Raw genomic sequence first — 24,431 nt, 5'->3', positions numbered from 1 at the left:
AAAAGTGTCACAGCTGTGATGGGGCTCATGCTGATGAGGACATGTTGAGACCAGTCAGGTGTTTTGCTCCCAGTCTTCTGCTCATCCTTTACCCAGTTCACAGCGCCACATCTCAGCTGCTCTGTCTCTTCTCCTGTGTTCTGAAGCATCAGTTCTAGATTCCTTCTCTCGTCTTTAAATGTCTTATTGGACGGACTGCCCTGCCTCTCTGACCCGTTTCCCAGGCAGCTGCTGCTGCTGGTTGTCGGATCGGGTCGTTTCAGCCGTGAGTATTAGACTGGCTCCTTTTACTGCTGTTTCTTTTTTTTTTTTTTTTTTGTCTCCCTTAAAAGTTATTTTCAGTAGCTTTTGACACGATGTGAGTTTGTTTGTTTCTGTTTTTGTTTTACTACAGTCTCAGTAGTTTATTGTTTTTCATTATATTTTATTATTGTTCTTGTTTGTGTCTTGGTTTGATGTGCGGCACTTTGGTTCAACAAATAGTTTTTTTTTTAAATGTGCTTTAAAATTAAAGCGGATTAGGATGATTACATTGTTTTCTTTTAATTATCGTGTCAGTCTCTAAACAAAACAAAATAAAGGGAAGTTTTACCTTTTTTTTTTTTTTTTGCTCCTCTGAGTTTTTCTGAATCAGCTTTTTTTTCCCCAACAGCTCTTTCTTGCAGAACAGCTGCAGCTCAGTCAGACTGAATGAAAAGCTCCTGTGAACATCAGCTCAGTAAAATCTCACCAGAAATGATGGATAGAATTTAGATTGGACTTTGCATGTTTATGTTCTATTACGTTAAATTATCATTTCAGTTGTTTGTACGATAAATTTTTTTTAAAGAGAAGAAATAAAGTGAAAGAAGCCTGTAATTCACACTCATTTTGTGTGCTTTTTTTGTTTTCAGTAATGTTTTTGTTTTATATGTTTATGGAAGTTTACATAGACATATGTTAACTTATGTTTATGTCTGATGCTCTGTCTGAAGCATCGGATTTCTGTCCAATGCTCCAGACAGAAATCTTACAAATCTTGTAAGATTTCTGTCTGTTCAGCCAAATTCAACTCACCGCCTACACTGTCTCTGCTGAAAAGAAGTTTTCACACAGCATGATGCTCCCACTACCAGTTTTCGCTGTGGGTTCAGTTTAGACTGCTGGGCCGTAATTTTTTTCTCCTTGTTTTGGGGACAGGGTTTTATTTGATCATCTTTAAAATGTATTGAACATGTGAAAAAAAAAAATCTCACTAAATATGTTTCTTCTATTTCTATTGATGCCAAATTCACATCAGATGTTTCCAACAACCCAAATAATCCACAAAATCAAAGCAAATTAATCCATAAAGAAAGTTATGTAGAAATAAATATACTTGAAACCTCTCTCAAAGTTTTCTGAATACTGAAAATATTTTTTTGTTGGTTATGATAAGTTCTGGATGTTGGTCCTGTGCTCTCCGATGCTCAGCTCTTTTCATAGATTTATAGCTCAGGTGACAGGCTGGAGTTTCACTTTCTTTCTCTGGAACAAATGAAAAGTTTCCACGGTTGTGTGTTTGGGATCATTATCTTGCTTGGGAATCCACCGAACTTCCGTCTTCATATTCTGATCACTAACATTCCAACACGCTTCTGCTTCATTCCTTCATGAAGTTCCAGGTCAGCAATGTTCCAAAAGTTATGCTTGGTGAAGATTTTTGGGAATTCTTGTGAAAAAATAATTTTCCTTCAAAATGTGTGCATGATGCAGAAAGAGCCCAGCATCACCCTGGTGTCTGATTATATTTACTTCTCAGTATTTCAGCAGCTTGTCAAAATCTTCTTTGGAAGACTAATAGAAGTTTCTATGTGTTTTTTTCTTCACCAGTGGAGTCTAGTGCAGTGAGTGCTCATTCAGAACATTGATGTTTTAGGCATTGCTTATTGCTGTCCTGGTAGAAGAAGAAGAAAAAACAACTGTGTTTTGTGGGAATCTGACTTCTTTTTCCAGCAATACCGCTCTGTACTTTAGTATGAAAATGATGATGAAAACTTTATATTACATTGTCACTTTCCTAAAATAGTGGCCTAAGTCATTTTGCGCCAAAAGGAATATTTTTAGCTAAAACATCAAGGTGTTTCTTTTGTTTGTTTGTTTGCTTTTTTTTTTTTTTGTTTTTTTTTTTTTTTTTTTTTGTTGCCAAAATCACTTGCCAAAATCACTTTTGGCAACAAAAGAAAAAAAAAGAAAGAAAGAAACAAAGAATTACGGCATTATTTTGATTCCTGTGCACTTCTTGCTTACTTGAGACGTTTAAAGTTTGTGTTTGCAATTTGAGAAAATAAAAACTTTTGCAAGGTTCTGCAAGTTTTCTTATAATAATGTCTGACCGTTTTTAAACAATGTTCAGCATGTCTTGCAGATAAAACCTGATTTTTGGGAAACCGCTTGAAATGCCAAACTGCATCCAGAGTTTTATAGCTGCAAACTGGAACTGATTCCCTCTTCAAATCGGTCTCATTGGCAGCTAGCCGTTGTGCTAAAAATGAGCACAGGGTGATTCATATAACTGTTGCTTTGTCTTACCCAACCAACTTTTTGAAATGGCCTCTCTTTTGGTACTTTCAAAAGCAATAAATAAAGTTTTGCTGTTAAGAAGATGAGCACTCTGTGTACCTCAAATGTGTCAAGTAGTTAAGTTGAAATGGTCTCTCTTTGGTACTTTTAAAAGCAATAAATAAGGTTTTGCTGGTGAGGAGATGAGCACTCTGTGTACCTCAAATGTGTCAAGTAGTTAAGTAAAAAAAAAAAAGTAAAAAGTTATTTAAAGTTCAACATGCTGACTTGAAGATAATACGTGCAGATCTTGAACCTGAGTTTTCAAACCATAAATCTGGAGAGCAAGCCGTCTTTGTGCTGGTCTGACACGGTAGCTCAAAGGCTTTCTGGAAGAACTGTAGCGTTCACGCGTGTTAGCATTCTGATACTGCATGTGTGCGCTGCTACCAGAGGGGGCATGCTGTTTTACATGCTCTTTAAAAAGTTTCTGTGGGATTAAATGAGGTTAGGTGGATACAACGCACTGCTATTTCCCTCAGGCAGAAGAGGAACCTTCCCACTATGTGCTCACACTCCCCACTAGTCACGCAAGCCCTGTCAGAGATAGGTGCACACACACACACGAACACACACACACACACAAACCTTACCCTTAAACAGCATGAGTCAGTGAACAACCTGATGGTAAATCGCATGATGTCAAAACTTGAGCGGGGCTGTATGTGGCATCTGCAGCTTCTTCTTTATGTACTTATTTCTACAGTTATTTTTGTATTGTTCCGGCTCACTTTATTATTTGAGAACCCTGAAGCAGCGCTCAGAATTAGCTGCAGTTTGAACAGCTTCAGGAATCACAAAAGCGCAATCCACAAGAAAGTAACAAAAACATTTCCTAAACCTCTGACCACCGCTGAAACCTTCCAAAGCCTGGTCCTGAAGCGCTGGACCGCCTTATTGAGGGTGACGGGTTAGGTGCACAAGCAGATTTTGGTTCATTTTAGGGCTAGGAGTACACTGATAATGTTGGGGAAAGTGTTGGACATAAATGAAGTTAGTAAAATGAGCAAAAGTCAATATACAGTTTGAATATTTCTAGAAATATGAATTTGTGTCTGTGCAGAGAAAAGTTGAGAGAGCAGACTGCATGCTTTGGAACAAGCTGCAGGGCATTACTGAATGAGTGGCTGACGAGACCTTTTAAAACACAGCCTAACCTCACATGTAGACGAAGCCCGACAAGAAAAGAAAAAAATCAAGAACATCCATAAATCCCCCAAAATGTGTCTTTGTTTCTTCATGTCATTTCTTTCTCAGAGCGGCTTGCTGTGGCAGCTTCACAACAATCACCAGACAAAGAGCTCGTCTTTCAGCACAGCTTCCACCCACATGGCATACGCCAGGAAAAAAAAAAAGCTTCTGCCACTATTAAAAGCTTCTCAACCTGTCACAAACTTGTGTCTCTGAACGTGAAGACAGCGCCTGTGTATTTTTGTTGCTTACAGAAGCAGTCAGACAACAAACAGAGGTCTGGATGGAGGTCAGGAAAGGTTCTCTTTGAGTTTTGAATGTCCTTGGCTGCCTGTTGTAATTTGGGATGCCAGGTGTGGCATTGGGGCCCCTGAAACCCACAGTGCTCTCAGACGGACAGAGGTTAAGATGAGCAGGGGTCAGGTGGGCAGCATGGGGACCAGCGCTGGCCTCAAGTTATTTTTTTCCAGATCCAAGTCAGATCTCAGGTCTTTGTGGTGGCAAGTCCAAGTCAAGTTGCATGAAACAACACTCTTTCTTTTCTGCCGACACCGTTGAACTACTGTAGGTTGAATATGAACATTCAACATTATTAGTTCTGCACGAGATGGAAATTGCAAAACTAAAAAAAGTCAATTTGCAGTTTTCCACAAATTACAGGAACCAAAATCAATCGAGTTCGAAGTACTCTCCTGTCAGAAACATGTAAGCTAAAGCTGCTGTATGTAACTTTTATGAAACATGTTTCAAACATATTTGTTAAAACCTTCACCATGTTGTGACAGATACAGTTAGGGCCAGAAATATTTGGACAGTGACACAGGTTTTGTTATTTTAGCTGTTGACAAAAATATGTTCAGAAATACAATTTATATATAATATGGGCTGAAAGTGCACACTCCCAGCTGCAATATGAGAGTTTCCACATCCAAATCGGAGAAAGGGTTTAGGAATCATAGCTCTGTAATGCAGAGCCTCCTCTTTTTCAAGGGACCAAAAGTAATTGGACAATGGACTCCAAAGGCTGCAAGTAACTCAAAAGGCCTTTCCCTCGTTAACCTGTAATCAAGTAAGTAGTTAAAAGGTCTGAGGTTGTTTCCAGGTGTGTGTTTTGCATTTGGAAGCTGTTGCTGTGACCAGACAACATGCGGTCAAAGGAGCTCTCAATTGAGGTGAAGCAGAACATCCTGAGGCTGAAAAAAAGGAAAAAATCCATCAGAGAGATAGCAGACATGCTTGGAGTAGCAAAATCAACAGTCTGGTACATTCTGAGGAAAAAGGAATTGACTGGTGAGCTTGGGAACTCAAAAAGGCCTGGGCGTCCAGGGAAGACAACGGTGGTGGATGATCGCCGCATACTTTCTTTGGTGAAGAAGGACCCGTTCACAACATCAACTGAGGTCCAGAACACTCTCAGAGAAGTAGATGTATCTGTCTCTAAGTCAACAGTAAAGAGAAGACTCCATGAAAGCAAATACAAAGGGTTCACATGTAGATGCAAACCATTCATCAATTCCAAAAATAGACAGGCCAGAGTTAAATTTGCCCAAAAACACCTCAAGAAGCCAGCCCAGTTCTGGAAAAGTATTCTATGGACAGATGAGACAAAGATCAACCTGTACTAGAATGATGGGAAGAAAAAAGTTTGGAGAAGAAAGGGAACGGCACATGATCCAAGGCACACCACATCCTCTGTAAAACATGGTGGAGGCAACGTGATGGCATGGGCATGCATGGCTTTCAATGGCACTGGGTCACTTGTGTTTATTGATGACATAACAGCAGACAAGAGTAGCCGGATGAATTCTGAAGTGTACCGGGATATACTGTCAGCCCAGATTCAGCCAAATGCTGCAAAGTTGATCGGACGGCGCTTCACAGTACAGATGGATAATGACCCCAAGCATACAGCCAAAGCTACCCAGGAGTTCATGAGAGCAAAAAGGTGGAATATTCTGCAATGGCCAAGTCAATCACCAGATCTTAACCCAATTGAGCATGCATTTCACTTGCTCAAATCCAGACTTCAGACGGAAAGACCCACTAACAAGCAAGACCTGAAGGCTGCGGCTGTAAAGGCCTGGCAAAGCATTAAGAAGGAGGAAACCCAGCGTTTGGTGATGTCCATGGGTTCCAGACTTAAGGCAGTGATTGCCTCCAAAGGATTCACAACAAAATATTGAGAAAAAACTTTTTTGTTTGGGTTATGTTTATATGTCCAATTACTTTTGAGCTCCTAAAATGTGGAGTGTTTGTAAACAAATGTGTACAATTCCTACATTTTCTATCAGATATTTTTTGTTCAACCCTTTAAATTAAACGTTACAATCTGCACTTGAATTCTGTTGTAGAGGTTTCATTTCAAATCCAATGCGGTGGCATGCAGAGCCCAGCTCACAAATATTGTGTTACTGTCCAAATATTTCTGGCCCTAACTGTAATCTGTGTATAGATTGATCTCCACCTCATTCCAGGTCAGACACAACCAATTAGAGCCAGTAGGCGGGGCTTAGTGCTGCCAATCAATCAAAGTTCTAATGGTGGAGAAACAACCCGCCTCCCAGCTCTGATTGGTTGTTCCTAGTTAGCACTGGGAGAAGGCAGAGGAGATCATTTATTTCACAGGACATTTGTCTCACATTAAACTGCCACAACTTTCATAACAGATGGTTTAAAAAACTATGTAATAAAATATTTATTATAAAAGTTGCATATTACACCTTAAAAGAGAGTCATAAAAATAAAACAAGTGTGAACATTTTAATAGAACAATTAAAGTAGTGTGATTGTTTTGTATAAATGTAACAATAAATGATCCAAAACTTTAAAACTATCATTCTTGAATTGACATCCAGGGGTCACAAAAGCACAGCAGCAGAGGAGAACCTGACAAAGCTCTGGTCTGCAGTGATACTGAGTTGCAGTTTCTTTGGAAGTGTGAACTCAGAGCTGGGTTTGACGTCAGATCCGAATGAACAATGTTCTGTCTACGAAGTTGGAATTTCAACATTATGATGCCCATAGACATGGTTCACAGAACCCCTTCAACCATTGGTGACTGACTCATCTGTTGTTAAGTAGTAAAAGGTGCAGGGACAAGTTAAATATATGAATATCTTGGTAATTATTTTCCTTAACTCATTAAATGCTAGTGAAATGGAGGCATACAGTACCCTGTGCTAAACTAACTATGCTGAATGGTTGATCATCTCACACAGTCGACCCACCTCTCAGAGAAAAACTGGCTTATAAATTGACTCTCTTGTCTTTTTCTCTTTTATCTCTGAATTTTTTTAATACTTGATTTTCTCAGTGTTTTTAGTAGTAAAATGATCTCCACAGTTGTTCTTGTCTTCTACTGACTTCTGCTGAGCAGGAACGAACCATTTCATGCAGATCAGGAGGTTCAGTGCAAATATGAATGTGTGCTTTGGTCTGAGAGCCAGCATTTCATTTTTACTGATAAAAACTAGTTTAGAAAACACAATATGATTAATTTTGTTATTTTGCTTAATTAATATAAAAAACAAATTGTGGCGGGCCCCCTGAACTTATTTTATTACTCAGTTTTGAAACAGTTATTGTAGCCCAGGCTAGCTACGCTGACAACATGCTAACCAACGTCAAAACAACAAGTAATGGTGGGTAACTATGGAAACCAGTTTTAAAACCCACTGATGCTTTCTGCAGTCCATTAGACAAGCCTGTGACATCACAATGTGACATAACAACATAACTCCAAAAGCAGAATTCTGACATCACCAATGATTATAAGCTCCTCACATAGATCTACTTTCATCACAAGCGTTTAGCAGCCGTTGGTGATACTTGTCTCTTGAGAATTTATTTCGCAGTTCACAGTAAGATTTTCAATTTGTTTGGTGCTCATTTCTTTTGGAGATTGACATCAAATCTTTACTGCGTTTCTAGAGAAGTGATTTATCGTAGAACCTGAAACAAGCAAAGGTTACAATGGAGTCCAACCAGCCGAGAGTCGAAGAGGTTGAATTCGACAACATTGTCAAAAGGGAATTACAGCCACCCAAGCCACCCAAGCGCAAGAAGAAGAAGGTGTCATTTGCAGTGTGGTGGGAGCTGTACGCGCCTGAGGAGCTAAAGATTTCTGCTGAAAATATCAAACAGCAGGACGCTTCACTGGTGGTTGAAAAAGGATCGATTGCCAAAGCACAGGAGACAGTGGATCAACAAGGAGACAGACCGACACCTGAGAGTGAGTCCAATGAGAAGAAGCAGGTACCATTTAAAACCTGCTTGGAGGAACACGTCCCTGTTGACCAAGAGATTTCTGCAGGAAATATTGAAAAGCAGAACGAGTCACTGGTGAGTGAAGAAGAGTCCATCGCTAGAGTGCAGGAGACGATCGATATGGCAGAGAAGGAACAGCCCTCTAAGCCTAAGGAACAGCCACCAACGACCAGGCGCCACAAGAAGAAAAAGATTCCATTTCATATCTGGTTGGAGAAACATGGACCTGCTGATCTAAGGACTGCAGCTGAAAGTACTGGATCGGAAGACGCTTCAATTGTTACCAAACAGGAATCGATCTCCGTACTGCAGGAGACACCAGAGAAGGAACAGTCCTTTAAGTCTTGTGCTGAAAGTGTTAATAAGCAGGACACTTCTCTACCTGAAGAAGGTGATCAGAAAGATTCCTTGAAAAAGGAGTCTTTTAAAGAAGAACCTGTGATTTCTACACAGCTGGTCACCAAACAGAAATCCATTTCCAAATCCCAGAAGAAAGTGGATCAAAAAAGGGAGAAACAGAGAACAAAGACGAAGCGCATCAAGAAGACGCCACTATTGTGGAAATCTTTCCCCGAGTCAGATGCTTGTGTGGATCTAACGGTTTTGACACAAAATGGTGACGTCAATAACAGTCCTCTGCCAGAAAAACCAAGTAATGAGGCAGCTTTACCCAGCAGAGGAAAGAAGACAATTTGGAAAGTCTTCCCTGAACCAGAACCTCACATCGACCTGAATTTCTTTGCTGATTTTATTGAAGGTCAAGATGTTTCAGTTCCAGCAAAAGACGGTGAACAGGTAGCTTCCTTGGAAAAGCAGTGTTATTCCAAGGACACTGTGATTTCCACAAGTCAAGCAAAGTGCATGTGTCAGGTCAAATCTATGGAACCTGAATTGGAAAATATCGAACTACAAAAATACTTAATGAGACAACTTGATGAGATGTTTGATATAAATCGTAAACTTAGTGCTAAACTCAAATACCAGAAAGATCTGTTGAGGAAAGTACTTTCAGAGCAAAGACTAAACGGGAAGTCTAGGGTGTGAGACCACGAGTGGGTTGAGTGATTGGTGGGAACTAGAAAAAGAGCTACTGTTATTAATTGGACATTTTAGATAATATTGAAAAGCCAGAACATCAGTACTCATGTTCATTCATTGTAAGATTTTTATTTCTATTACTGAGCAGAAAATAAGACAACCACATCTATTAATTAAAGGGAGATTTATAAAAAAAAAATGTAAACAACGTGGAACAAAAAGAGTCTTTTACGTTAGGATTTGTGCTTTTTTTCTACATTTGTAACAGAAACGCAGCTACTACCTGGTGGATCAGCCTAAGGGCCTTGTCAGTCTCATGTCAGCTGGTTGTACTGCAGCTGTCTGGACTTGCTCTTCCTGGAAATTCTACGTTAGGATTTGTGCTTTTCTACATGACACAGGAATATTCGGTCGCTCCAAACTTTGATGTACTTTGGTCTCATCAAAGCTGTGTGAGGATTATGTCACCTTTCAACCCTTCCTCTTTCATTGTCTGTCACTTCCAGCACCGTTGTTGCTCTGTAGCAGTTGGTTCATCTACAGGCTGCAGGAAGCGATTAACAGTAAAACATCAAAGGCTACGGACAGGATAAACATTCTTCCCCAGGACCTTACTCCTCCAGGGTATGCTGCACCACTTCCTCCTTTTACAGACGGGCTGCACCATCCACCACCACAGCACACACATTGTCACCACATGAGGTGCTGACCCACTCATCAGACCTGTGTGCGTGTGTGTGTGTTCATATGGAAGACATAGTGATAGACAGGAAGAAGTAGGGGTGGTGTGTTTATGTGCAGTGTGGGTACGTGCCCGACCCCGGAGAGCTGCGACGATGACCAGGCTGCATTTAAAAGGCTTGAAGATGATTATGTCGTTACGTTGTACAGACGCACGGATCAACTGAGGGGCTTAGCTTATGCTAATTTCCCCGTGCTCTCAGTGAACCGCAGCTGTTTTGCTACAGGACTGCTGTTGGGAGCTGATTATGTGACCCGGCCAGCTGCAGGTGGAGAGGCTGAGTAAGACAGAGCAGGAAGCCTTCCTCCACTGCCACAGACGCAGAGGCAGGGATTTGAGCGAAAGCTGTTTCGCTGCTGAAGAGATGTCATTTTATACAGTAAATGCATAAGATTGGGTTTATAAAACACACACCAGAAGTCTATCACGGCACTGCCCTAACTGGGTTGATGGATGGCTAATGTAGTTGAATTTTCTTGGTGGTTACAGCTTCATCGATGGTGAGGTCACAGCAGGAACATTTACCTTTTCGACAAAGAGCCAGGTTGATTTGGATTGTTTTTCCTCTTTAAATTAAATCATTATTTGAAAATGTCTTTTGGTTCTTACTCAAGTTAGGATCGTCTGACGATTCAATGAGTTACTTGACAATAATCTGAAGCGTCAAAAATGTCCATGAGAAGCAAAAACTGAAGAGTGCAAATACAGCAAACCTGCCTTGAAAAGTTTAAAGTTGTCTCATAACTACTCTGTGTGGTAGCTTGTCTGCTATTCCTCAAACTGTGGAGTGGCACTGTGTGCATGACACACAATAACTGTTTCACTTAGGAATTTAGATTATCTGTTTTAATCACATATCAAGGGATTTTCTTGTTTAATCTGGATCTGTGCCCATTTCCACCAACCTGAAGCGAAACTGAATCTCCTGTGACTTCAATGGATGGCAGATCACAGAACCTCGAGGTCTTAGAGGGACAATTGTCCTCAATCTGGAGGTTAACAGGAAGAACAGACACTCCATACCTGAGGAGTGGCCACGTAAACCCAACGGCCAGCTGAGAGGCTTGCTGTCAAGACAACGGGTCACATAGTGGTCATCAAAGGATGGCAACTTGTTTCCACTTCACCAATCCTGGAGATGCTTTTCAGACATCCATAACTCTTGAATGTTTTCCACATTTTATCACATTATAACCAGAAATGATAGATTTTAACATGAGCTGCAGCTCAAAGTACCATTCAGATGTTAACTGGAGAGAAAAACATTTCTGGTTTTTCCAATTTTGTAAAGAATAACTCTTGGAATGTGCGCCATGTATTTGTATTAAAATCTACTTAGTAGTAATCTACTCTATGGACCTCAGACCTTCACAGCAAATACTGTCAGCAATATTAAAATGAACTGTTTGATATATTTTATTTCTTTTCTTCTTCTTTCTTTACATTTCATTTTGTTACAGCTGCAAGCTAAAACACTGACATGATGGTGGCAGCATTATACTTTGGGGCTTCTTCCTTCAACCAGGTCCAGGAAGGAGGTCAATGGAAAGATGGATGGAGTGACATTTAGGACAATCCTGCCAGAAATCTCCCCATGTGTTGCTTTGATCTGCAGATTTGTCTCCACTTACAGGTTCAGTGTGACTCCTGCGTGTCTCCTGGACCCGCCTCGGGCGTGGTACAGGTCGGACCCAGCCGGGTTATTGCGCAGAAGCAGTTTGACCGGCCTGTGGAATGCATGTCAGGTTGTAGCATTTGGTGAGACAATGTGCTGCAAATCCAGGATTCCACTGTCAAACCTTTTCATCAATTGTGAAGGAAGAACATATATAGCGTGTAATGGACGGGGAAATCCACAAACATCAAATATCTCCACAGATTTCACAGAAACTGGGCGAAGCAGACATTAACCAACCAGAGTCAGACTTGACAACAGAGGATTGTCTGCAGTTTTGGGTTGTCACAATAAAATGCTTTGCAGCTTGTGGCAGTGAAATGACAAAATAAAAGATTTTGTATCCATATTTTTATTGCATACCAACGCAAAGGTATCCATATCATTGCCTGCCACTGTATGAATAAATAAGGTCTAGCTGACTCTGCAGTGAAGACTTGAACTGGAAAAATAAAATAAAAATAAATAGTTTGACCTTGCTGCTCCTTTGAAGCTCCGGCCTGTGGCGCAGTGTTTTTGTGTTGGGCTCCATCATGACTCGAGCAACCTTTGCTGTGGTGGCCACCAAGTGCAGAGTCTAAATGTGGGGTTATAAATAGAGGCCTCTGGAAGTGTGGCTTGCTTTCCCTGTTTCTCTTGGCAGACGGAGTCCCGGGAATATTACCCTCAGTTTGTTTCATATCCAAAGCTGCGAGGTTTGATATGTCGTTAGAGGCCGCCAGCTACATGTCCGTTCCACAATGTTGGCCGAAGGAAATCAGTTCTTACGCTGATGTTGTTTCGTGTGTTTTGTCTCTGCGAACAAACACAAAACAAAGAGGTTTGCCTCTCTTTCGCATATCGGCGACAAATGAGCCTCATTTCGCACGATAACTTTAGAAACGAACATGTGGCCTCCACTGAAAGACCCGCGTTTGGCCTCTTTGCCTGCCATTAAAAAACATTTAAACTGATAGAATCATTTGTCTTTGCGTCTGGAGTCAGCAAGTCCAAGGCCAGCTTCCAGCATCTAATTGGTCCAAAGGATCGTTGACATCACAGCAAAGCTAAAGGTCAGTCTGGGCCAACCTCGCAGATTCTTTGGTGCCAAGTTTTGTTTGAGAGTTGCCAGGTGTGAAAAGCTTTTCTTGTTTTTCTTGGGCCCATGTGAACATCTGTGCAACGCTAAACAGCCAGTGGACAGAAACAGAACGCTCAAGGCTTCCCCGTCACACAGACGCAGTAGTTTTAAAAAAACACGCTAATAAGTGCAGATGATGACAGGGAATACAGCGCCTTGATGTTAGGTTTCAGTATTATATAATGTGACACATCTGAGATTATTCATGCTTTATGAGGAGGCTGTGTTGCTTGTTGAGATAAACTTGCTGAGCAGTTTGATGATGTTGAGAAAAAAAGCTCCATAACTGGGAACGAGAGATTTAATAAAACTGCTTAGTCGTTCATTTTGACATGCTGTGATGTTTGGGTTAATCTGCAGGTTTTAATTTAAACAGGCAAACTCGCCCGTTCTAAGGAAGCTGAATGATTTTTAACGTAAATGTGTTTCTTAATCTGAATACAGTTAAACCCCAATTTACCCCAATACCACTTACAGATTTAAATCTACATTTTTTTTCCATTCAACCGATTTGAATCGGTTGAATGGAATCAACAAAGTTGTCCCAGGTATATGAAAAAGACAATTTTCCAGTTTTTTTTATTTACATCTCAACAACAAAAAAAAAAACAGCCAAATCAATCACGCTTTTTTTAGCATCAATGGTTAAGCCTGTTTTATCTGTTACAGCAACAAAATGTCAATCATAAATAAAAAAAGAAGTTTTTTGCCCGTTACTCATGATTTGCTACATCATCTTCCTCCAACTACTTCCTGTCTTCTTCTTCATGGTTCGAACCAGTAGTAACATCCTGTTGTTGATCATGTGACTCATATCATGCGATTAAAAAGTGCTTTCATTGCAGTTTTGCAAAAAATGAACCGATTTTAATCAATCAAAAAAAAAGTAAAAACACCTCATCTCCGCGCCAAACTTTTCATTGTAAAGCAAGAGTTTTTTTCTCAAAATTGCTGTGTTTTCATTAAGCAAATTTATTTTCAAAAGGTCAAATTGTGCAATGATACAGACAATAGAAACACAGCTACTTTTAGATTCCTTCATGTTTTCTATCCCACTGTGTGGAATGTCTTTCTTTCTTTTTTAATTAATCCTCAATAAAAATAAAAAAAGGGAACACTGTGGACACTGGAACTTGAAGATATTCAGTCGAGCCAAAATGCCAAACCCCAGGTTCTCACCAAACTGTTCAGTTTCAGACATGACTTCCCCCAAACACCAGCAGTCATAACTGAACTGTTTGGATATAAAAATCCAAACACCAGATTCTTATATTGAACCTGACAATAATTTTTTTAAAATCTGACGATGTTTAAATTCAATCTGCCAAATTTCAGATTCAAAACATAAAGCTCTACAAGTTCATTGCATGATAAAAATAGAAACTGTTCACTCATGCATCCAGCAGCCGACCGCTGACCCTGACCCCTACAATAAACACAACATGGCTTCTTTCCTCACTGACCCAGAGGGATACAGGTGGCCGGCATGGACACCTCAGTATGGGTTCTGACCTGGGTTCAGAGGTCAGACCCTCAAATGATGGCCTTCCTTACTGCCTCTAATTGCCCTGTTTATTTTTAGTCCACAGTGGGCCGTGTCAAGCTATTAAAAGAAACATGAACATGAGGCTGTCTGCTAATTACTGCTGGGCCAGGAGACCCTCACTTTCCTCCAATTGTTACCACATGCTAACCCGAAGAGGACTCTCATCTGTCACCTTCACTGTCTGTGTTTTTCTGCTTACAAAACTCTGCTGGATGGAAGGTATTCTTGACATAACTTCAGTGATGCCTTATGATGGTAAATAATAAGTCATATCCTCCAAAGGTAACAGTCAGCCTTAGTATGAACTGAAAAGCCTCTTTAAGAAGACAAAATCATGCATAGCTGAGGCAAATCAAAGCCACCAGTTTCATTGCATTGCTTTGAATGTTTCTCAGGTCAATGCTCACACAGGAAGTAGCGTTACGCTGCAAGACAACAGAGGGAGCAGATAGCACTGGGGAATATCAGAAAATCTTTAAGGAAGCACTAAGTAATTGAGTCGATTTAGGCCCATTTGTGGTCAAAAGGAGGTTGAAATAAAGCAGTAAAGGAGGCCTTTCTGGAGATGAGAAGTTTACAAAGGTTTGATTGCAATAGGAAGCTGGGTCTGTGGATTAGAGTAAAGGCAGCACGTGCAAAGAGCTGCATGTGGAAGCAAGTTCTGCTAGCCTAGAAGGATTCTGGATACTTGGATCCTCTAGCTAAAGATGCTCTTTTGAGCATCACAAAGGTACATATATGACTTTTGTCGTGGTATATAATCCCAAAATTCCCAAAACTTGTTGGAAAATATTTCATGTTATGATCTATCTGAAAAAATATGTTTCTGTATATAACCTAGATCTGTTTGTGTTGTATTCTATATAAATGAACTGAATCTAATTAAATAAAACCAAAGCTAAGTTTTAAGGCTACAATTCCATTGAATTTGTTTGGCGAAAACCACAAAAACAGGACCAAAAGAACTTCCTACGAACAAAGGAACCCTGTGGGGGGCAGCTTCATGTCAAATCAACATTTTTGTAGTTTTTTCATCATGTTATAATGATATTCCCTATTTTAAAAATGCCTGGAGTGTTGCTTTGAGTCTTTCATTCATGTTTGAGCAAACCTTGAATCTCCATGTCAACCATTCAACTGTGCAAAATGTCTGGGTGGACCTAGCCCCGCCCTCAAGCAGCAGCTCCTCCTCTGAGCTGCAGTTTCCAAAATTTACACGAAGTGGCTGGAGAATACATAAACATAGACAGAGTTTATTGTCATTCAATTGTACAATTTTAATTTTACACAAAGCTTCCCTGGGATTTTAAGGTAAAAGGAATAATTAACGGTTAATGGGAGTCAGTTTGGATCCAAAACCTTCTGAAGTCTGCAAGAAAGAGGAAGAGGAAGAGGCATTTTATTCAGTGACCCAAAGCATGCATCTAAGTCCACAAAACAATGGTCTACCCAGAAGAACATCCTGTTTAGGATAGCTTTTGAAAACATTTTCCAGGTAGAGTGGCATGCTGACAGACTGCAACAGAATCCTGAATTTAGACCAAAATGTCCTTTAACTGAGGATCAGTTTGAGGTTGTGCACACTCTGTAATCAGGTTGTTACACTCTTCCCCTCAAAGAGATGAGTTTGGTTTTCATACAGACTGCATATGATGAACCTTACATCAGAAGTGATAGATTTTTTACATTGCCAGGCATTTTCACGGGGTGTGTAGAAAAGTAGGTTTTGCTCCGTTCTCCTGCCTTCTTGTTCCTGTGAGTGCTTTAGGAAAGCGCTGCGTGTCAGCTGTGAACGCGGCGCTGTCAGGAAGGCCTCTGGACTTCGTCAGGCGGGAGAAGCCCACCCGATTTGCCTCGCCGTGATGGATCGAGTTTCATCTGCACCCAGATGAACACAAACCTGCAGCTTCCTGCAGACGTGAATCACTGGATGAGTGAAAATAGATATTCACTTAACAGCAATGCATTATACTATTAACACTTTTTAGGTGGCAATTATGTGTGGCTGTGTTTCCTGACTTTGAAAACATCACAGTGAAGTTTAGAACAGACCACAAAGAAGGCATTTGCTCAGCGACTGCAAAGATCTAAAAGGATTGGGACAATAATTATGACTCCATGTTCATTTATATGCCAAGCAGCGGGACTTCTGCAAAGTCTGTAAGAGTCAGAAAAACGTCTTGAGTCGCCTCAGAAGTCCTACGTTATGTTTTCGATCTAAAATATTACATCTGTGCTTCGGTAATAAAGCCAACTTTCATCATCTAGATTACTTGAATGAAAAAAACATATTATTTTAATTTATCTTTTTAATGCAGGTGGAGGAAGAAAGACTCACATCTGATAGTTGGGGCTGAATTCTACTTTTATGTATTCCATACATGTTACTGATTTCAGTAGTAACTGTTACTGCTGCTGGTCCTCTTCCTATCCATTTATATTTGATGTTGCTTTGCCAGCCTGTATTGTTACAAAGTGAACTTTACAAAGTTCACTTTGTAAACTTTGATTGTTTGTCTCTTAGATTTTATGTCCTTTTTTATATAAATACTTGTTGTCACGTTACTTTCCACTGGGATTTGAATAAACCTGAAGCTGACACCATGCCAAAGCACCTTTTCAAGTTGGGCCCTAAAAAGACCAAAACTGCGTGAGTACTAAAGTGAAATGACCAATTTCTCCCAAAGTCTGGCTTTCAGTCACAGCATTCTAAATGAAGTGTCTCAGTTGACAATAATTTCCTTTTTCAGTAGCTTCATAAACATTGTGCTTCCCTTTTATTTCAGCTTTAAGCACGACTCTGTCTACCTCTGGTTCTTCTTCCCAACAGCTGCGACAGTCAAGAGTGTTATTAGCGTAACCTGGTAACGCTTACTCATGGAGTCTTTGGAAAACGGTTTGATTGTTAACTTTCCGACCAGCCTTATTACTATAAATGTGACAGTTCTATCCCCAACAATAACAGGCTGTTTTGTTGTGGTTCCATTTAGGGTTTGGTAAGCTTTACAAGCTATAGCAGTTATGACTGATTTAAACAGGAGACAATCTTCGTTTCCAGTGATCTAACTCTGACTGAGAGCTGAGGTTTTCTCCCTTCGTAAGCTGACATGTCCTCTCTTAGTGTTCGCCCTGCTTCTGTAATGCAGGTCACATCTTTTATGTGCAAAACTCAAAATAGTTATCAACTGTCACACTTAACCAATGCAGAACACCTGCATCTTAAAGTGATGCCTGTTGGACACAAAAGCTGCAGAAGGTACAAAGGCACTGAAGAGCGATAACCTGCAGACACATGAATATGTTGCAGCAGCATCTGGCAATAATTTGTAATAATGGCAGCTAACCCTGGTTATCTGGACTGGGCAACGTGAATTACTCTTTTATCTCAGTGCTGGAATTTCAGACTCTGTGAAAGCTTTCATTGTAGAAAATCTGACGTTTTCCTTTTCGGTTGGGCTTACTAAACTAACACCCAGCTGTTGTCGGGGTCTTAAAATCTGGACTCCATCACAAGCTTTTCTTGCCACTATTGCTGTTGTTTGTCTTTTCACTTGTGAGGAACATGGTGTGACTTTATATGGTTGAGGTAATTCCTAAATGTGCAGTGCAGATGCACAGTAGATTTCCTTGCAGTATGTTTCTTTCTTTCACTAAAACTTTTTTGTTTGATTGTTTGCCATTGATGTAGACTTGAACGCGATACTATACCTAAAGTTAGTATCTAAACGTCTATAATCTGTCTGTCAAGTTACATGTGTTGCTTTATTGCAGACGTATTTCTACCACTTGGAGTTTGTCCCTATTTTGTCACATTACAACAACAAACCTTCATTCATTTTATTGGGGTTTTATGTTAAAAGTCAACACAAAGTGCTACATAATTATTTAGGTGTCAGTTTTTAAAATTCTTCTTACTGGTGTAAAATGTTCCAGGCATTCCTATTTTAGTTTGTTTGCTCTGACACCCCTATATAAAAGTCAGGGTGAGGAATGGCATTCAGAAGCCACATAGAGTCCACCTGTGTCCAATTTACTCCCAGTATAAAAACAGCTGCTGTGTCAAGTCCCCAGTGTTTTGTTTTTAATAAAATATTGACTAGGTGGTGGCAGCATTATGCGTTGGAGATGGACCAGAAGATTTAGCCAATAAAGGTCCTGTTAGCAAAAACACATTTAGTTGTGTTCGTAAAATTTCATTCTTATCTACAGCAGGGACAGAAAAGCCATCGTTGAAAGAAAGTCATAAGAAATCCCATCAAACATATTGTCACCTTCCTGACAGAAGTGTGGATTTTTTTATTTTTTGGGGGGCAAAAATAACTTTTGCCACAAAATGACTTAGGCCATTATTTTAGGAAGGTGAGAACATCAGGCAAAAAGTCTCCAGAAGTGTTGACTCGGTTGATAGTTATCAAAAGACTTGCTGCATGTGAATGATGCTAAAGCTACACGTCTCAGCATTCATTTTATAAAATGGTAAATGGTCTGTACTTGTATAACACCTTACTAAGTCCACAGGGTCCCAAAATGCTTCACACTACATTCAATCATACAAACATTGACACACTGATGTCAGACAGGAGAGGCTGCCGTGCAGTGGAACCACTGGACCCTCTGACCAGCACCAGGAGGCGAGGAGGGTGGAGGGTCAACGATGGAGCGGACAGAGTGCAGCTCCAATAGGGAACCCACTGACTCCAGCACAAACTCCTATCACTGCTGCTGAATTACCTCTTTAATATTTCATCAGGTTTGGCACAGATTTGATTCAGGTGTGTTGGATTATAGATGGATGTAAAACCTTCAGGACAGTAGATATCAAGCATTAGAGTGGGAGAAGCCCGATCTATTTCATAAAATCTTCATAAAAAGTGTAAAAATATATACATGCAAACACCCATGATGATTTGTAACACTGTGGCTATGATGTCATGCCTCCTTTGGAAGCGGTGGGGACCAGAGGACATCAGCAGGCGGCGTCCCGCTGCTACTTGGCCCACCTGAGCAGTGGAACATCCACCTGGTGCTGCACGCTATTGTTCATTTGATTCAGGAGCCTGGCAGACAGCTGGAATGCTGATTTCAAGCAGAGCTCCAACATCAACACGGAAGTCAAGGGAAACCAAATTCTGAAAACCAACCTCATAAAATCGCAAGTCACACTTTAATGTTTTCCTTCAGAGTGTTGCCACTGAGGAGTGCCCGCTCTTAATAAGGCTGCGTTCAGTTATGCATAATGGCAGGCTCCATAATATAAAACTGCTGTGCAGCAGTTGCATGGGCTTCACATTTTTGAATAATCGCCAAACCAGTAAAGCATGAAAAAGTCTACAAGGTTGCTGCTGTACAGCATGAAATTTAAGACTTGTGTGTTCCAGGCCTGGTCCCTGTCCAAAATATTCCCCAAACAGGATCAGCAGTTTGCTTCACGAGACACTCCCAGTTCCTCCACTCCACTAATCTCCCTGAGAAACCAAGGTGAGACGCTTGGGTGAAAGGGTCAATGCCCCCCCCACCCTCAAGCATTCCTGGCTTGGCAGGGGGGCGAGGGCTGGGCTGAAATGGAAGAGCAGGGTGAAGCATTGAGGTAAGCATGGGCATTGTATATGCAGAGGAGGTGACTTAGTTGGGTTTGGTCCTTCGCCTTTTGTCAATTTTTTGTTGTCATTGTTGGCCAGGCCTTACTTCAACATTCCACAGTGAGTGTGTAGTTAAGAAAGGTACCAGTCAGGGGGTAGATGACAAAACAAATGGGATTTGAAATCTAATTGGAGACAATGGAAGGTGGCCCCTGGAGCAATACTGTGGGCTTCAGGGCCTCAACTGGAAAACTGCATGACAATAACAGTAAATATAGGCAGATACATGTTAGTGTCCAGTAACAGGGACCATCAATCAAATGCATTTATTTGTTGGGCAAACTTTTTAAAATTTCTAAAAAAAAAATAAAAAAAAAGATTGCCATTCCTCTTAAAGGTGTGTAAAGAATTTCAAATTTGATTTTTTTTTTATTATTATTATTATTGGTATACAACATTATAAAACTTGACTGACAATCAAGAAGTTATTCATAAATCATTTCTAATAGACTTTTTTCTAAATTAGAATGAAAAGAGAGCACTGACTTTAAATGAGGCAGATATACGAAGATGACAGTAAAGATAAATCTACTGACCAAAGCTTGTCCATATCTACAGTCAGAGCAACAACTACACAATCTGGTTATCATCTGATTCTACCTGGGATAAACAAGGCTGGATGAGGATTCAGGTTTATAATCTGATCAGGTCACTGTTAGAGAACTACAGCAAAGACTGGCAACTTGGAGTCACCAAGTCTGTACTAAACCATTAAATTGTTGATGCCCAAAGTTAGGCATTAATTATCTTGATTGCAGGTTGCACCCACAACCCACAAACAAGTGTGGGGTTGTGGGTATGAATTTGAAAAAATCTATCAAATTCTGTGGAAAGTCAAGTCACATCTTGGTTGTGTCACCGTTGATGCTCTCCCGTTCCAAATGATGGCGTGCGATGCGATCAGCGGTGTGGAATTCAGAGTTCAGTTGGGGATATCACTTATGCCTTAACAGACCCATATTCATTTGTGTTCCTGTGTTACTTTTGTTTGCTAATTATAGATCACCTGAAAATTGTATTCTAGCGCTCTGCCCTCAAATGGTCAGATATTTATTACTCAAATTATTTTGAAGTAGGTCACGCAACCAGTTTCAAGCGTCCCGTCTTGCCAAGATGAGTAATGTCTCCACATAGCAGAGCATGAAATTATGGTACCGTTGGGTTGTTGCTGTAACATGACGACAAGTAAATTCTTTAGAAAACCTGTGAGCTGAGAGAAGGAAATGTTAGGCTGGGGCTTTTCCACCAAAGAAGTACCAGTTCTGAACCAGTTCTGAACTGGTCCTGAAAACTAGTTTTTAAAAAAACTGATTGCCTTCCCATCACCCAAGAATAAAATCAGAGTCATGTCATCACACACCTCTCCTTCGCCTATTTAAAACTTCTTGATGTGTGAATTAAAAATGAACCAGGAAGATAAACAACAGTCGTCTTCTCATCCAACGTATCATCTTTACTACTTTTACAGATCCAAAATCTTAAACATAGCACTCATTACTCTTTGATGGACTCCTGCTCCCCATGAGCAAACCCATAGCTGCTGGTGAAAAAGGATTTTTGCCCTGGTAGCAAAGTTCTAGTATGAGATACCTCCAGTTGGGTCAGAATCTGGGTTTTGTATCAGTGGAAACACAAAGAACCGATTTGGCCCAACTAGGCCTTTTACCATTTCATATTTGTATAATCAAGGACTGTACAAAAAGAAATGGTCTTAATTCCTAAGTTTCTTGTCTCAATCCTTGAGACATGTTTCAGGAGAAGATCACAGTTGAGCCTGGAATGTTTCTCAGCCCAAGAAGATTTAAATTTAACTTAATCTTTTAATTTTAGCAACATGATTCTTCTGCCTGGAAGTATTGTTAACCTGTTAGAGTGGCTCAGTCACTGAGCTGTCGAATGGAAAAGAGACATTTCATTCATTTTGTTCATTTATATTCATCCACAAAACAGAGAATTATCTTCATAATGAAGGATTTCAGTTGGGAGATATCTCAAATCCAGTTGAGGTGGAGTATTTTTTCTTGTGAACTTTTCATAAAACATTGTTTGAGTTCCTGTCTGCAGATTGGTTTTGTTCTTTTCTCTTTCTGCAGGTGAGGATGTAGACTTCTCAGATGTTGACTTGTATTCTTATTTCTATAATCTACTCCTATCTCCTCTTTTCCCTTTAAAACATTTCCCTGCCTTTCTCCCTTTCTTTCCTCCTTTCTTTTTCATGTCCATGTCAATTTTTTTTGGAATAAATCCAAAGTAATTTCCAATAAAGTTTAATATATATATCAAGTGGTGCATGAAAAAGGACAGGACAGGTGAAAAAAAAGATCAACCATATTATTTTCCAGGTGATTTATAATGTATAATCTGAGAACAAAAGAGTATGAGTTATGATACTTTTGACATAGACGGTTCAGTAACACCAGTCATACATGTTGAATTTGTTCCAAGTACATAGTTATTATTCTTCAAAGGACCTGCTGCTCCTCTTTAAAGGTGCGGTCAGCAATTTACTTTGAGATGCTTTCTTTTAAATCACCGGCTTGAAAACAACAACACCAAGAAAGAAAAAAATAACATCCATTTGACTGAAGTGACTTGGCTTGGGCTAATAGGGTCAAAGCTTATTCAATTAACACTTTAACAAACTCCATGTCTTTCTGTTTTTCAGCTCTGGACAAGGTTTTCCCGAGGAGGAGCTCAGACAGGCATCATGGTCGACCATTTGGCCTGTGCTAACTGTTTTCTCTTTCTTCTTCTTCTTCCTGGAACAGAGAACAGTTAAGTGGACTGTTTACGGCCTTCTGTCATAGAAACATGAATGTGCTTGAAGTGCTTCAGTTTGTACGCGAAACAGTTGCAGTTTTGGATACGGGCAAAATCCGTCAGCCTGTCGGTTACTCAATTAAATTCCAGCTCAGGTGAGCCCGTGTTCCTCTGGATCCACGTCCGACTTCTGCAGAAATGTCAGTGTGGATGAGTCGCCACAAATAATTATTTATAATTGCATAATTTGTATGCATAGGTTTGGCTAATTATGTGGTTTGCCTGCATCATTATGTAAAAATTTCTCCCAGTTGTGTAACGACAACATTGTGTTTGTATTTGTGCATCTGTCGCCATGCTCCAGCTATTTATTGTCTTAGTCTTTGGGTCAGGATGTTTCTCTTGAAGCATGTCTGTGTAGATGCCCGGCTGAGGTTTTCAAGGCAATCCCTGAGGAGCAGATTACGACTAATGAGGTCCAAGCTTACATGACCAGCCAGAATCTGGCCCCGGTTTTCAACTTTTATCACAAGATCTCTTCATGGAGCAGATCGAGGGACAAACCCACAGGAAGTACATCACTGCTGACGCCAGTCATGTCTGCTACAGATGACCTCAGACGACTTAAAAGGACATCTTGGAAAATATAATCAGTGGTAACAGCATTGTTTTGTTGTTGTTGTTGCCTTGAAAGTGATTTCTTTTTCAGCTTCATCAATTTGCTTCATTAGTGATTCAGGACTTTGCTCTAAATTTCCAAAAATATTCACATCCTTTAAACATTTTTATCATTTCCTGCTTTACAACTACAAATCTGGAAATCTTTTTTCTCTCTCTCTTTGATAGACAAAGATAGATATTGTACGTTTGATAAACAAACATACAATGTGAGCATAACTCTGAAAGAAAATGATACATGGTTTTCCAATTAAACATTTTAAAAGTGGAACATGTTCTGTTTGTTTGTGAACAATTAGATTTTCTGAGACTCTCAGTAGCACAGATTGCAACAGACGTCAAACTGCCACATTTAGACCAGGACAACACAACCATTTTAGCTTGGAACAAACAAGAGCAATACTTTGTGTTTTGGGAGATGGCTGTATTTTGGAAATGGCAAAGGAGGAAGTGGAAAAAGCCACTCAGTCCATGTTGACCTCGTTAACCTTCCAAGAGGAATGTATGAGGTATTTTATTGCTGGCAAAGATGGAGATCATTCCTCTCTTTCCAGTAGGGAATGTTTGTTGCAGTTTCTTTCCTGATCAAACTGGCTCATTCCATACATCATGGATTGGCGATTGAGTAAAATCCTAAACAGAGCCCACTCTCCTCCAGCAAGCAATTGTTTTCAATTTTAGAGGGCTAGGCCAGGGAACAGCAACCTTTATGAATTAAAGAGCCATTTTGCTTTCAAAAACAAAAAAAAAGAAAATATTTAGGGTCACAAATGTCACATGACCTTTTTGAAACAACAAAAAAAACATTAATTTGAATAAATATCTTGTTGGAGGTTTTTCTGTTGGATGGAAAATGATGAGATGATGGAAAAGCACATTGATTCTAGATCAAGACAAACAGCTCTAACAGATTACTACTTTCAGTGTCTTTTATTTTTGATGAAAACTTAATGAACATTTTTGCATGAATTTGTTATTATATCTGCATTTAACAGGTGAGCTGATTCTTTTTATGTTTTAGCCAAAGTTATGAAGAGCCATTGTGGATGATCCAAAGAGCCACATGAGGCTCTGGAGCCGCAGGTTGCAGCTCCCTGGTCCAGAACCTCTTTACGAAACAAGGGGCTGGTTCTTACCAGGCAAGGTTACTACCACACAAATGGGCAAAAGTTGAAGGGGTGTGAAAACTTTTGTGA

The 24,431-nt window shown here is 40.1% G+C and overlaps 1 protein-coding gene across 2 annotated transcripts in view; it reads left to right on the top strand.

The window, feature by feature from the left end:
• The first annotated feature begins 7,661 nt into the window (after nucleotides 1–7,661).
• The window catches only part of bhlha15 (basic helix-loop-helix family, member a15), a 168,659-nt gene continuing 151,889 nt past the window's right edge, over nucleotides 7,662–24,431 (top strand). Inside the window, exons 1-2 of one of the 2 annotated variants that reach the window (XM_055021143.1) lie at nucleotides 7,662–8,832; nucleotides 9,344–10,354. In XM_055021143.1, coding sequence (XP_054877118.1) covers nucleotides 7,744–8,832; nucleotides 9,344–9,502 — 1,248 coding nt within the window. In that variant the 5' untranslated portion in view covers nucleotides 7,662–7,743 and the 3' untranslated portion in view covers nucleotides 9,503–10,354. Of the gene's footprint in view, nucleotides 8,833–9,343; nucleotides 10,355–24,431 lie in introns of those variants that run through there. The other variant, XM_055021147.1, reaches the window with a different exon arrangement.

The sequence above is a fragment of the Poeciliopsis prolifica genome, unplaced genomic scaffold, assembly GCF_027474105.1.
Source record: "Poeciliopsis prolifica strain line A6 unplaced genomic scaffold, Auburn_PproV2 SCAFFOLD074, whole genome shotgun sequence".
Classification (NCBI taxonomy): domain Eukaryota; kingdom Metazoa; phylum Chordata; class Actinopteri; order Cyprinodontiformes; family Poeciliidae; genus Poeciliopsis; species Poeciliopsis prolifica.
The sequence above is the reverse complement of the archived record's forward strand: the minus strand, read 5'-3'. Positions and strand labels throughout refer to the sequence as shown.